At 40.9% G+C, this 14,493-nt stretch overlaps 1 protein-coding gene across 1 annotated transcript in view; it reads left to right on the top strand.

Moving 5' to 3' along the window:
* Window positions 1-14,016, top strand: part of TACR3 (tachykinin receptor 3) — a 276,158-nt gene extending 262,142 nt beyond the window's left edge. Inside the window, exon 5 of the mRNA XM_082253577.1 lies at window positions 13,376-14,016. Coding sequence (XP_082109703.1) covers window positions 13,376-13,697 — 322 coding nt within the window. The 3' untranslated portion in view covers window positions 13,698-14,016. The remainder of the gene's footprint in view (window positions 1-13,375) is intronic.
* Window positions 14,017-14,493: the final 477 nt, after the last annotated feature.

Raw genomic sequence — 14,493 nt, 5'->3', positions numbered from 1 at the left:
TATGGAACAGGCAGCACCCTCAAACCTTCAGAAGTATGAGATGAACCCCAACAACTTGGAAAGGTGGATCTCTCTCACACGTACCAACACAGACTATCCCCCAATTTAACTGATCCCCAAAGGTTTTTGATTAAATAGCGGAATAGAAAATATGATCCCAAAAAAGTGTATGTATATCACACGTACACAACCACACTAGGCCCCAATTACTATTGTTTGTACCCCTAAAAGGCTAGGAGTAGGGGGAGTATGGAACAGGCAGCACCCTCAAACCTTCAGAAGTATGAGATGAACCCCAACAACTTGGAAAGGTGGATCTCTCTCACACGTACCAACACAGACTATCCCCCAATTTAACTGATCCCCAAAGGTTTTTGATTAAATAGCGGAATAGAAAATATGATCCCAAAAAAGTGTATGTATATCACACGTACACAACCACACTAGGCCCCAATTACTATTGTTTGTACCCCTAAAAGGCTAGGAGTAGGGGGAGTATGGAACAGGCAGCACCCTCAAACCTTCAGAAGTATGAGATGAACCTCAACAACTTGGAAAGGTGGATCTCTCTCACACGTACCAACACAGACTATCCCCCAATTTAACTGATCCCCAAAGGTTTTTGATTAAATAGCGGAATAGAAAATATGATCCCAAAAAAGTGTATGTATATCACACGTACACAACCACACTAGGCCCCAATTACTATTGTTTGTACCCCTAAAAGGCTAGGAGTAGGGGGAGTATGGAACAGGCAGCACCCTCAAACCTTCAGAAGTATGAGATGAACCCCAACAACTTGGAAAGGTGGATCTCTCTCACACGTACCAACACAGACTATCCCCCAATTTAACTGATCCCCAAAGGTTTTTGATTAAATAGCGGAATAGAAAATATGATCCCAAAAAAGTGTATGTATATCACACGTACACAACCACACTAGGCCCCAATTACTATTGTTTGTACCCCTAAAAGGCTAGGAGTAGGGGGAGTATGGAACAGGCAGCACCCTCAAACCTTCAGAAGTATGAGATGAACCCCAACAACTTGGAAAGGTGGATCTCTCTCACACGTACCAACACAGACTATCCCCCAATTTAACTGATCCCCAAAGGTTTTTGATTAAATAGCGGAATAGAAAATATGATCCCAAAAAAGTGTATGTATATCACACGTACACAACCACACTAGGCCCCAATTACTATTGTTTGTACCCCTAAAAGGCTAGGAGTAGGGGGAGTATGGAACAGGCAGCACCCTCAAACCTTCAGAAGTATGAGATGAACCTCAACAACTTGGAAAGGTGGATCTCTCTCACACGTACCAACACAGACTATCCCCCAATTTAACTGATCCCCAAAGGTTTTTGATTAAATAGCGGAATAGAAAATATGATCCCAAAAAAGTGTATGTATATCACACGTACACAACCACACTAGGCCCCAATTACTATTGTTTGTACCCCTAAAAGGCTAGGAGTAGGGGGAGTATGGAACAGGCAGCACCCTCAAACCTTCAGAAGTATGAGATGAACCCCAACAACTTGGAAAGGTGGATCTCTCTCACACGTACCAACACAGACTATCCCCCAATTTAACTGATCCCCAAAGGTTTTTGATTAAATAGCGGAATAGAAAATATGATCCCAAAAAAGTGTATGTATATCACACGTACACAACCACACTAGGCCCCAATTACTATTGTTTGTACCCCTAAAAGGCTAGGAGTAGGGGGAGTATGGAACAGGCAGCACCCTCAAACCTTCAGAAGTATGAGATGAACCCCAACAACTTGGAAAGGTGGATCTCTCTCACACGTACCAACACAGACTATCCCCCAATTTAACTGATCCCCAAAGGTTTTTGATTAAATAGCGGAATAGAAAATATGATCCCAAAAAAGTGTATGTATATCACACGTACACAACCACACTAGGCCCCAATTACTATTGTTTGTACCCCTAAAAGGCTAGGAGTAGGGGGAGTATGGAACAGGCAGCACCCTCAAACCTTCAGAAGTATGAGATGAACCCCAACAACTTGGAAAGGTGGATCTCTCTCACACGTACCAACACAGACTATCCCCCAATTTAACTGATCCCCAAAGGTTTTTGATTAAATAGCGGAATAGAAAATATGATCCCAAAAAAGTGTATGTATATCACACGTACACAACCACACTAGGCCCCAATTACTATTGTTTGTACCCCTAAAAGGCTAGGAGTAGGGGGAGTATGGAACAGGCAGCACCCTCAAACCTTCAGAAGTATGAGATGAACCCCAACAACTTGGAAAGGTGGATCTCTCTCACACGTACCAACACAGACTATCCCCCAATTTAACTGATCCCCAAAGGTTTTTGATTAAATAGCGGAATAGAAAATATGATCCCAAAAAAGTGTATGTATATCACACGTACACAACCACACTAGGCCCCAATTACTATTGTTTGTACCCCTAAAAGGCTAGGAGTAGGGGGAGTATGGAACAGGCAGCACCCTCAAACCTTCAGAAGTATGAGATGAACCTCAACAACTTGGAAAGGTGGATCTCTCTCACACGTACCAACACAGACTATCCCCCAATTTAACTGATCCCCAAAGGTTTTTGATTAAATAGCGGAATAGAAAATATGATCCCAAAAAAGTGTATGTATATCACACGTACACAACCACACTAGGCCCCAATTACTATTGTTTGTACCCCTAAAAGGCTAGGAGTAGGGGGAGTATGGAACAGGCAGCACCCTCAAACCTTCAGAAGTATGAGATGAACCCCAACAACTTGGAAAGGTGGATCTCTCTCACACGTACCAACACAGACTATCCCCCAATTTAACTGATCCCCAAAGGTTTTTGATTAAATAGCGGAATAGAAAATATGATCCCAAAAAAGTGTATGTATATCACACGTACACAACCACACTAGGCCCCAATTACTATTGTTTGTACCCCTAAAAGGCTAGGAGTAGGGGGAGTATGGAACAGGCAGCACCCTCAAACCTTCAGAAGTATGAGATGAACCCCAACAACTTGGAAAGGTGGATCTCTCTCACACGTACCAACACAGACTATCCCCCAATTTAACTGATCCCCAAAGGTTTTTGATTAAATAGCGGAATAGAAAATATGATCCCAAAAAAGTGTATGTATATCACACGTACACAACCACACTAGGCCCCAATTACTATTGTTTGTACCCCTAAAAGGCTAGGAGTAGGGGGAGTATGGAACAGGCAGCACCCTCAAACCTTCAGAAGTATGAGATGAACCTCAACAACTTGGAAAGGTGGATCTCTCTCACACGTACCAACACAGACTATCCCCCAATTTAACTGATCCCCAAAGGTTTTTGATTAAATAGCGGAATAGAAAATATGATCCCAAAAAAGTGTATGTATATCACACGTACACAACCACACTAGGCCCCAATTACTATTGTTTGTACCCCTAAAAGGCTAGGAGTAGGGGGAGTATGGAACAGGCAGCACCCTCAAACCTTCAGAAGTATGAGATGAACCTCAACAACTTGGAAAGGTGGATCTCTCTCACACGTACCAACACAGACTATCCCCCAATTTAACTGATCCCCAAAGGTTTTTGATTAAATAGCGGAATAGAAAATATGATCCCAAAAAAGTGTATGTATATCACACGTACACAACCACACTAGGCCCCAATTACTATTGTTTGTACCCCTAAAAGGCTAGGAGTAGGGGGAGTATGGAACAGGCAGCACCCTCAAACCTTCAGAAGTATGAGATGAACCCCAACAACTTGGAAAGGTGGATCTCTCTCACACGTACCAACACAGACTATCCCCCAATTTAACTGATCCCCAAAGGTTTTTGATTAAATAGCGGAATAGAAAATATGATCCCAAAAAAGTGTATGTATATCACACGTACACAACCACACTAGGCCCCAATTACTATTGTTTGTACCCCTAAAAGGCTAGGAGTAGGGGGAGTATGGAACAGGCAGCACCCTCAAACCTTCAGAAGTATGAGATGAACCCCAACAACTTGGAAAGGTGGATCTCTCTCACACGTACCAACACAGACTATCCCCCAATTTAACTGATCCCCAAAGGTTTTTGATTAAATAGCGGAATAGAAAATATGATCCCAAAAAAGTGTATGTATATCACACGTACACAACCACACTAGGCCCCAATTACTATTGTTTGTACCCCTAAAAGGCTAGGAGTAGGGGGAGTATGGAACAGGCAGCACCCTCAAACCTTCAGAAGTATGAGATGAACCTCAACAACTTGGAAAGGTGGATCTCTCTCACACGTACCAACACAGACTATCCCCCAATTTAACTGATCCCCAAAGGTTTTTGATTAAATAGCGGAATAGAAAATATGATCCCAAAAAAGTGTATGTATATCACACGTACACAACCACACTAGGCCCCAATTACTATTGTTTGTACCCCTAAAAGGCTAGGAGTAGGGGGAGTATGGAACAGGCAGCACCCTCAAACCTTCAGAAGTATGAGATGAACCCCAACAACTTGGAAAGGTGGATCTCTCTCACACGTACCAACACAGACTATCCCCCAATTTAACTGATCCCCAAAGGTTTTTGATTAAATAGCGGAATAGAAAATATGATCCCAAAAAAGTGTATGTATATCACACGTACACAACCACACTAGGCCCCAATTACTATTGTTTGTACCCCTAAAAGGCTAGGAGTAGGGGGAGTATGGAACAGGCAGCACCCTCAAACCTTCAGAAGTATGAGATGAACCCCAACAACTTGGAAAGGTGGATCTCTCTCACACGTACCAACACAGACTATCCCCCAATTTAACTGATCCCCAAAGGTTTTTGATTAAATAGCGGAATAGAAAATATGATCCCAAAAAAGTGTATGTATATCACACGTACACAACCACACTAGGCCCCAATTACTATTGTTTGTACCCCTAAAAGGCTAGGAGTAGGGGGAGTATGGAACAGGCAGCACCCTCAAACCTTCAGAAGTATGAGATGAACCCCAACAACTTGGAAAGGTGGATCTCTCTCACACGTACCAACACAGACTATCCCCCAATTTAACTGATCCCCAAAGGTTTTTGATTAAATAGCGGAATAGAAAATATGATCCCAAAAAAGTGTATGTATATCACACGTACACAACCACACTAGGCCCCAATTACTATTGTTTGTACCCCTAAAAGGCTAGATGAGGAGTAGGGGGAGTATGGAACAGGCAGCACCCTCAAACCTTCAGTATGAGATTGTGTTCACTGTACCCCACAAAGATTGAGTTCACTGCACCCCACAATGATTGTGTTCACTGCACCCCACAAAGATTGTGTTCACTGCACCTCACAAAGATTGTGTTCACTGTACCCCCCAAAGATTGTGTTCACTGCACCCCACAAAGATTCTGTTCACTGTACCCCACAAAGATTGTGTTCACTGCACCCCAAAAAGATTGTGTTCACTGCACCCCAAAAAGGATGTTGTTCACTGCACCCCAAAAAGGATGTTGTTCACTCCACCCCAAAAAGATTGTGTTCACTGCACCCCACAAAGATTGTGTTCACTGCACCCCAAAAAGATTGTGTTCACTGCACCCCAAAAATGATTTTGTTCACTGCACCCCAAAAAGGATTTTGTTCACTGCACCCCAAAAAGGATGTTGTTCACTCCACCCCAAAAAGATTGTGTTCACTGCACCCCAAAAAGATTGTGTTCACTGCACCCCACAAAGGATTTTGTTCACTGCACCCCAAAAAGATTGTGTTCACTGCACCCCAAAAAGGATGTTGTTCACTGCACCCCAAAAAGGATTTTGTTCACTGCACCCCAAAAAGATTGTGTTCACTGCACCCCACAAAGGATTTTGTTCACTGCACCCCACAAAGATTGTGTTCACTGCACACCAAAAAGGATTGTGTTCACTGCACCCCAAAAAGATTTTGTTCACTGCACCCCAAAAAGATTGTGTTCACTGCAGCCCAAAAAGATTGTGTTCACTGCAGCCCAAAAAGATTGTGTTCACTGCAGCCCAAAAAGATTGTGTTCACTGCAGCCCAAAAAGATTGTGTTCACTGCAGCCCAAAAAGATTGTGTTCACTGCAGCTCACACACAGAAAAATGGATGTGCATCACTGACACCTGCCTATCTCCAATCCCACACCACACAGCAATATCGATTGTAGTTTGTAGAACACAGTTTCCCTAAAATTCAGCAGACTCTGTCCCTAACAGGATTGAGAAGAGATCGTAGATCAGGATTGAGTGCAGACCCCACCCCCCACACAGCAATATCGATTGTAGTTTGTAGAAGACACTGACCCTATATAATTCAGCAGACTCTATCCCTAAAATGCCTACAACTCGCCCTGCCTAAACACTCCGACCTGTCCCTCAATTCTATCCGGACACAAATGGTTTTTTCCTGCCTATCTTTCCCTAATCAGCAGCCAGCACGTTGATGTGTGCTCTGTCCCTGAATCTAAGCAGCATAATGACGCCGCTGCGGCTGCCTCGAACTTATAAAGACTTGGTCACATGCTTCAGACGGCCAATCACAGCTACTGAGACATTTGCAGGCATGGCTGGGATGGCTTAAGGCACACCAGTTAAATGATTGTTGATTGGCTGTTGAAAGCCCGCCATGAAAAGAGCGCCAAAGCATGCAAAACCCGGAAATAAAACGACCGAACACGGATTTTTACCCGAACATACAGTAAAGTGTCCGTGTCCGTGTTCGGGTACAAAAAATCCAATTATTCGGTACGAACACGAATAATACAGTCCGTGTTCGCTCAACACTAGTCACGACATATTGCTGTCACCAGGGATGTTTACATTGCTTGTGACAGCAATAAAAGTGATCAGATTTTTTTTTTTTAAAAAACCTGTAATAAAGTTTAAAAAAAAAGAAAAAATAAATAGGAAAAAAAAAAAAAAAAAATTTAGCCGTCCCCGTCACCGTTAGCTCGCGCACAAAAAAAAACGTATACGCAAGTCGAGCCGCAAATGAAATCGCTGTTCAAACCACACATGTGAGGTATCGCCGCGATCGCCAGAGCGTGGGCAATAATTAAAAAAAAAAGAGCTACACTCTAACTCTAAACTGGTAACCGTTAAATAAATTTAAAGCGTCGCAGATTGAGATCTCTATTGACCGTAGTTTGTCGCCATCCCACGGGGGGGCGCAATTTTAAACCGTAACATGTTTGGTATCTATTTACTCGGCGTGACATCATCTTTCACAATATACAAAAAAAATGGGCTAACTTTACTGTTTAGTATTTTTTAAATGCAGTGAAATGTGATTTTTCAAATTTTTTCCAAAAAAATGGCGTCTTAAAGACCGCTGCGCAAATACCGCGTGACAAAAAATTTTGCAATGACCGACATTTTATTCTCCAGAGTCTTTGCTAAAAAAATATATATAATGTTTGGGGGTTCTAAGTAGTTTTCTAGGAAAAAATACTGGTTTTAACTTGTGAACAAAAAGTGTCCGAAATAGGGCTGGGGCTAAAGTGGCTAACCAAGGGTTCATATCTCATAACGGACCTATGACTGGAGGAATAGTCTGCAGGAACCTTTGCATTGCACCTGTGATCCACTGATCACAGTTGCAATGCTTTGCAGGCCACAGGCAAAAAAAGAAAAATGTATATTCAGTATTTATTCCGTTTGGATGCATTATTATTAATTTTAGGCAAGAGGTAGAATATACCTTTGGCTCAATTGTCATGCAGTGTATTATAGTTTTAAAAAATCTCCTGGGTGAATCAACACATAAAATCTGACATTGCATATATTGAATATGTAATGGATTCTTTCAACTTTTACATTTACCTTGCCTTACATACAGTAGCAGAACGTTATACTGAATAATTTCAGTTTAAAAAGGCTTTTTTTATGTAGTTTTGGCTGCGACACCTGCCTGGACAGAATTTACCAATGGAAGCAGCAGCCACAATAGATCTAAAAGCTACCCTTCTTCTTTAAAAAATAAAGCTAAATTTTCTTACAAATTGGCCAGTGACATAACAGTTTGATAGTATAGTTTAGCTTCTTTTGTTTTTTGTTTTTTGCAGTAGCACACTGCATTACTGGAAACGTTTAGCATGAACAAAAAAACATTTAGACCCACCAACTTCCCAACTTTTCCTCCAACCCTTCCATCAATATATATCCAGTTATCCCCTAAATATTCAAAATTTAGACCTCATGTTTGTTTTTAGTAAAATATGGCAAGAATCAGGTCTGTATATGAGCACTTGAATAGGCAGCTGATAGAAAGAGATAATGAAGGTTTTATTTTGCAATAAAAATTAGAGCTTCTTATCTGAGATACAATAGCTACAAACATGGTATAGAGGCTATGCAGTATGTAAGCAGCTTGGTTAGGCAACAATTTAAGAGATACAAGGTAGTTTTTTTTCTTGAAATAAACATTGGTATATATTATCTGAGATACAATCACCACAAATATTTTATAGTGACTAGGTAGTATGTGGGTAGCTTGGCAACAAAAAAAAGTAGAAGATATGAGGCAGGTTTTATTATTATTTTATTTGAAATATCTAAGGATATTTCAAATTGTTCTAAAGTATCAAGGTTTTTTACCTTAATCCATTCTATGCATCCGATCCAGAGACGTGAATGAAAGCAGTGGCTTTTGCCGATGTCTCCCTCCTCATTGGGCAGATTGGCCATAGGCTTCTGCTCCTGTCAATCAACTCCAGTGATGAGTGGGGGGGCAGTGCCGAGTCTGTGTCAATGGACACAGCAGCGGGGCTTGGCAGTAAGCCGCACAAGTACCCCCATGGAAATTGGTTTCCTATTGCGGGCACCAGCAAGAGAGAAGGAGCCAGGAGTGCAAGTGGGGAACCGAGAAGAGGATCGGGGCCGCTCTGTGCAACCGGTAAAATACTGGTTACCGTTTTTCAAAAATCTTTTTGCCATACACAAAATAAAGCTACTAAAATACCGCATGGGCTATTTTATGAAGTGATGCAGTATTTTAATAGTGAAAGTTTGTAGTAATTTAACACCAGCAGTTAATAGCTGGTTGTTAAGGAGTGGATGGCAAAGAGTTGCCGTCAATTCAAAATTGTGAAAAAAAACAGTGTGGGGGGGTCCCCTCCAATTCATACCAGGCCTCTCAAAAACATGCAACCCAGCAGGTCAGGAAGGGAGGGGGGGGGACAAGTGAGTGGCTCTGTCCCTCCTGAGCCATGCCATGCCCTCAATATGGGGGGGGGGGGGTCATCAAAAGTATAAACTCTGAAACAATAAGCCCCACAGCAAAAATAAGAACTCCTTTTTAACAGGAGAAATTAAAAACATTAATCAAGAATTAAATAAATGAATAAAAGTAGCTAGAAAGGTAGTACAAAAAAGACTGTTGGGTTTCTGAATGCGGGGTATACAGAATAATATGTAGCCCCTTACTCTTCAATCCAAAGCATATTCCTCATGTACCTTGATGGAGGCCGAAGTGACAAGAGGGCTTCTCTTGTGGCTCTGGTCCAAACACACCTGAATGTGGGAACAGGAGTGCGATGCTCAGGGTAGCACAGGAACCTGGATGGCAAATGATGATCAGTAGAGATAGTCTGCAGAGATAGAGGTAGCTGCAGGTAGAAGTAGACCTCATAAACAGCAGTGCAGCTCATGCACTAACAGTGTGAAAGTGCAGGATAGGATCCGAAATCTGATCTGATATGTAAAATGGCCAGGTTCTGGTGTGAACAGGCAGAAAGGTGTAGTCTGAAATCTAGAGCCAAGGTCATATACAGTCTGGTGAGGGTCATACATAAATAAGCAGTAGTAACAGAAGCAGTGTCTGGAGACAAGCCGGGTCAAACATGGGAGATCATGCTGGAGTGAGGTCAAGTAACAAGATGGGGTCAAGATCAGGAGAGAGTCAGAGAGATTTCCAGGGACAAACCAAGTCAGTAATGGGTGGCCAGGCAGCAGGGTAACCAGTAAGCACAGGAACAAGCATCACAGGGAGCTGAAGAACATCCATCAATTAGCACACATCAAGGCAGCTTGGCACCAAACCTGGGATTGGATATGCATGGGTGTACGCCAATGCATGCGGACGTGTGCGCTCATGTGCACTGGCAAACAGAGATGTTCAGATATGTCAGTGCATGCCGCTTACTGACTAGAGTCTACCTGTGTGCTGACACATGCACACAAGCTTTAGCTTCATTAATTATGGTTTCCCAACAATATTAGTGCAATATCGCATTGTATTACACAGTATAGCTAACTACACAGACTGTCAGCTCCCCCTGCACTGCTCCAACACACATTGGGAAATGACTGCTGGGAAACCAGCATGTATTAGTATGGGGACTAGCACATACCAAAGCCCTCATTAGGTCAGACAGAGCATTATGGGTTCCTTAAAATTTGATTTACAAAAATGTACGCATAAATTCACTTGTACTAGAACACCCAAGTTTCATACATACATTCACGGGTACCACAAACCTCAAACCCACAGGATTTACCATGAATACACTAAGTGATGAACATAAGACATATGAAAAAAAGGTAGTATCTCTTTAATATTTGTGATTGCCAGGTACGTTTTACAGTATTAAAATAAATAATAATACAGTTTATAAAGAAAATGGAAAAAATTAAAAATAAAAATGTAATTAATTTTTGCACATTTGTCAACCTAGTGGTTTTTACTACTGCCTTGCAGCACTTGGATCCTCCCACACGCCAAAGCCATGCTGGTGGGTGGTTTTCTCTTGTCCCATAATGTGTGTATTATGTGATATAGGGAACTTAGATTGTAAGCTACTTGAGGACAGGGACTGATATGAACATACAATATGTAAAGCAGTGCATACATTTTCGGTGCTATATAAATACCAGTAAAAAATGAGTCATAAAGCTTCCGTTAAGTTAAGCAAGGAAAGCTGGTGGTATTAAATTTGGCCTAGGCATCAATGACATCTAGTCACAAAAGTGTTAATAATAAAGTCTTTCTCTTTTTTCTTTTTTTTTTTGCTCTTATAAAAAAAAAATAAAAAATTCAATAAAAAAAAAATAAAATACATACAGCTAGAAAGTGTCCATACACATTTTGTAGTACCTCAACGTGTGGTAGCATGGAAGCAATACGTTAATCCCTTATTTTCCTGGTGGAAATATCTTCAAAGAAATAACTTTTATATAAAGTAGGAAAAGCATTTGTTATTCAAAAACATAAATCCTGTAGTGGAGGGATAAACCTCTCGTCGGCTTTCATAGAATCTCTTTGGGGCTTGCTTTGACTTTAGAACTGTTTTCACCTGATTGAACTAATGACACAATGCCATAGACTTATTTTACTGCCCTCCAACAAAGCTTGTTATTTGTGAAATTCTGCTATATGCTGGTAATGGATTGTAGAAAACATATCCTATAGATGTGGCGGATTAAGACTGTTGTGTGTACACTGATCCATACAGTGATATAGTTTTAGCATACTGCAGTTCAAAGAGGTCTGAGACCTAAACAGCTGTAATCAGTTATCACATGTAAAGGTCCTTATACTCAAAGAAACACTGCCATCTTATCTAAAACAGAGAAAGGTGGCAATGTCTCTGGAAAGGGCCCCCTGACCCCCATTTACTTACATATCCTCCCTTTTAGCTCCTTTTTCATCTGCAGGGAAAGCCCCTAGCAATTCTGAGTATAAAGAAGCCTGTCACCTGCTCCCCTGTGATGGCACCAACTGACAATCACTTGGCCAGAGCACTGTCACCTGATCAGAGTAGTGACATCAATGCCCAATGATAGGCATTGACATAGCCAATCCCAGCAAGGACTGCAGGTTAGAAAGATGCTGCAAGGGAGCGCAGATAGACCGAATGTAAAGGGTCAGAAAATGTCTTTTCCAAAGACACTATCACCTTGCATACATGAACTTTCTATAATAAATACAAATATGTGGTCTTACTCAATGAACAGCTGTTAAGTCCACATCTGCGGTAGCCCAAAGCCTTCAGCAAGCCTTATATTCTGGAATAAAGTTATCAGTATTGCACAGTGTTTGAATAATTTAATCATTTTTAGAATGATTGAACACATTTGGCTTGGGCAGCACAGTGGCTAAGTGGTTAGCACTCCCATCTAGCAGCACTAGGGCCGTTGGTTCAAATCCCAACCACGGCACTCAGGGCCGCTGATAGGGGGGGACCACCAGTCTTCCTGTAGGTGGCCCAGGCACACAGGGGGGACCTAACAGCACAGGGTATCGGTGTGGTCAGGCAGAGGGGCAGCTACAGAAGGAAGCCCTGTGCAACTCGCTGCAGCAGCTGAAAGTCAGTTTCTCCCCTCTTGCCAGCTTTTAGCTGCTGCTGTGAGAGACACAGGACATCATTCCTGTAATTGCCTCTGTGACACCGATCCCCCTCCCTGTTCTGCCTGCTTCTGATCTCCTCCCCTCTCCCCGTGTTCCCTCCCCTCACTGCCTCCCCCTCCCGCAGCACTGCAGGCTTCCCTGTCCTGTAAAAAAAATAACAAATTGTAAAAAAAAATAAAAAAATTAAACATTGCAAAAAATAATTTAAAAATATTGTAAAATAAAATAATTGTAAAAATATTTAACATTTAAAAAAATATATACTTTTATAATATAAATTTAAAAAGGGCTAATTTACACAGGTTTTCTGTTATGATTTTTGTATATTTTTAGTGAAAATATTGTCTTGATATATTCCGGGGGGGGGGGGGCACTGCCAGGTAGGCTGTACGGGGCCCTATGATTTCTAACAGCAGCCCTGACATCACTACCTGCCTGGAGTTTGCAAGTTGTGCCTGTGTGGGTTTCCTCCAGGCACTCCTGCTTCCTCCCACTCTCCAAAGACATGCTGGTAGATTAACTGGCTGCTGTTCAAGTTGGCGCTAGTGTATGTGAGTTAGGGACCTTAGATTGTAAGATCCTTGAGGGCAGGGACTGATGTGGATGTACAATATATATGTGTAAAGCACTATGTAAATTGACAGCACTAGTACCTGTAATAAATAAATTCATTGGGTGTGATTTACTAAAGGCAAAGAGGCTGTTCACTTTACAACAGAAGTTGCACTTTGCAAGAGATTTTTTTCCACAGAGCTCAGAGAATGAGGCAAAGCTTTGCTGGCTTTAATCATCCAGTCAATGCGTTTTCTTAATTTTACTGCACATAATTGGGTATTGTTTGCAAATATGGAGTGTCACTACATTCACTAAGCTCTGGGGAAAACTTCCAAATTGCCACTTCACTTGTGAACTAAACAGCCTATTTGCCTTTAGTAATTTCTGCAGGATTTCGTGGATAAACTACTGTTTTAAATGTGGCTTTTCCATTTCTAAAACTACCTTTATTTTAATCTAGGTTCCGAGCTGGCTTTAAAAGAGCTTTCAGATGGTGTCCATTTATTGAGGTATCCAGTTATGATGAACTAGAGCTAAAGTCTATCAGATTCCACCCAACAAGGCAGAGCAGTCTGTACACGGTTTCCAGAATGGAATCAAGCATGACTGTGGTGTTTGACCAAAACGATGGTGAAACCTCCAAGTCTATTCATAGTCACAAAAAAAGAGTTGCATCCAGCGAATCAACTTTAAATGGATGCTCCCGTAAAAACTCCACAGATGCCTCTACAAATTCAGTTTTCATTAGCTCACCTTGCACATCCATAGATTGTTATTCATGATTTGTAAATTCTATAAACTACATCTTAAAACATTGTAAAACATAAATAATTCTGCATATTATTAAACAGGCATGACAAATAAAGCAGTTATTTTTAATGCTTGAATAATTGTTTTTAAATGTTAGTATACTTTAGTAATTTCATATATTACAATGTAACGATCCAATGTACTAAAGGATATATTGAGAGTCCCAGATTTCATGCTAAAATAAATCAAAAGTAGAGTTGAATTGTCTGTGTGTTTGCTATTTAGTACTGTTATTGTGCTTTACCAGTACAATTTATGATCGGCCTTATCAACCTTTTTAAGCTTTTTTTTCAGAAATTATAGTAAATTCATTTTATTCTTGTTTATACAATAGCAAAAAGGTTTAAACATACAGTTGTTTTCTAAATATAAAAATAACATAACACTTATACACTTGGGCTCTGTTGTAAAAAAATAATGGAAACTAAAATCATTATCCATATGGTGAGTTTTAATATAAGATGCCAAAGGCATACCTAAATATAGTTGCATTATTCATCATTATCTTAATTTGCAGCACTGTATTATTACTTGAAATGTAACATTTATAGCTTGTTCTGAATGAAGAAAGTGAAATGAATCTTATTGTGAGTAAGTAGGACTTACATTCTTGCCTTCTTTATGCCAATCTGTTTTTCTGAAGTCCTAGCTCATTAACATCCATATTTTGTGGACCTCTAGCACTCTTTCATTATTAAAGAGGAAGTAAACCCTCCTCTGCAAGTTGTACCTATAGGTAAGCCTATGATAAGGCTTGCCTATAGGTAG

The sequence above is a fragment of the Pelophylax lessonae genome (genome assembly GCF_965119305.1).
Source record: "Pelophylax lessonae genome assembly, chromosome: 1".
NCBI lineage: Eukaryota > Metazoa > Chordata > Amphibia > Anura > Ranidae > Pelophylax > Pelophylax lessonae.
The sequence above is the reverse complement of the archived record's forward strand: the minus strand, read 5'-3'. Positions and strand labels throughout refer to the sequence as shown.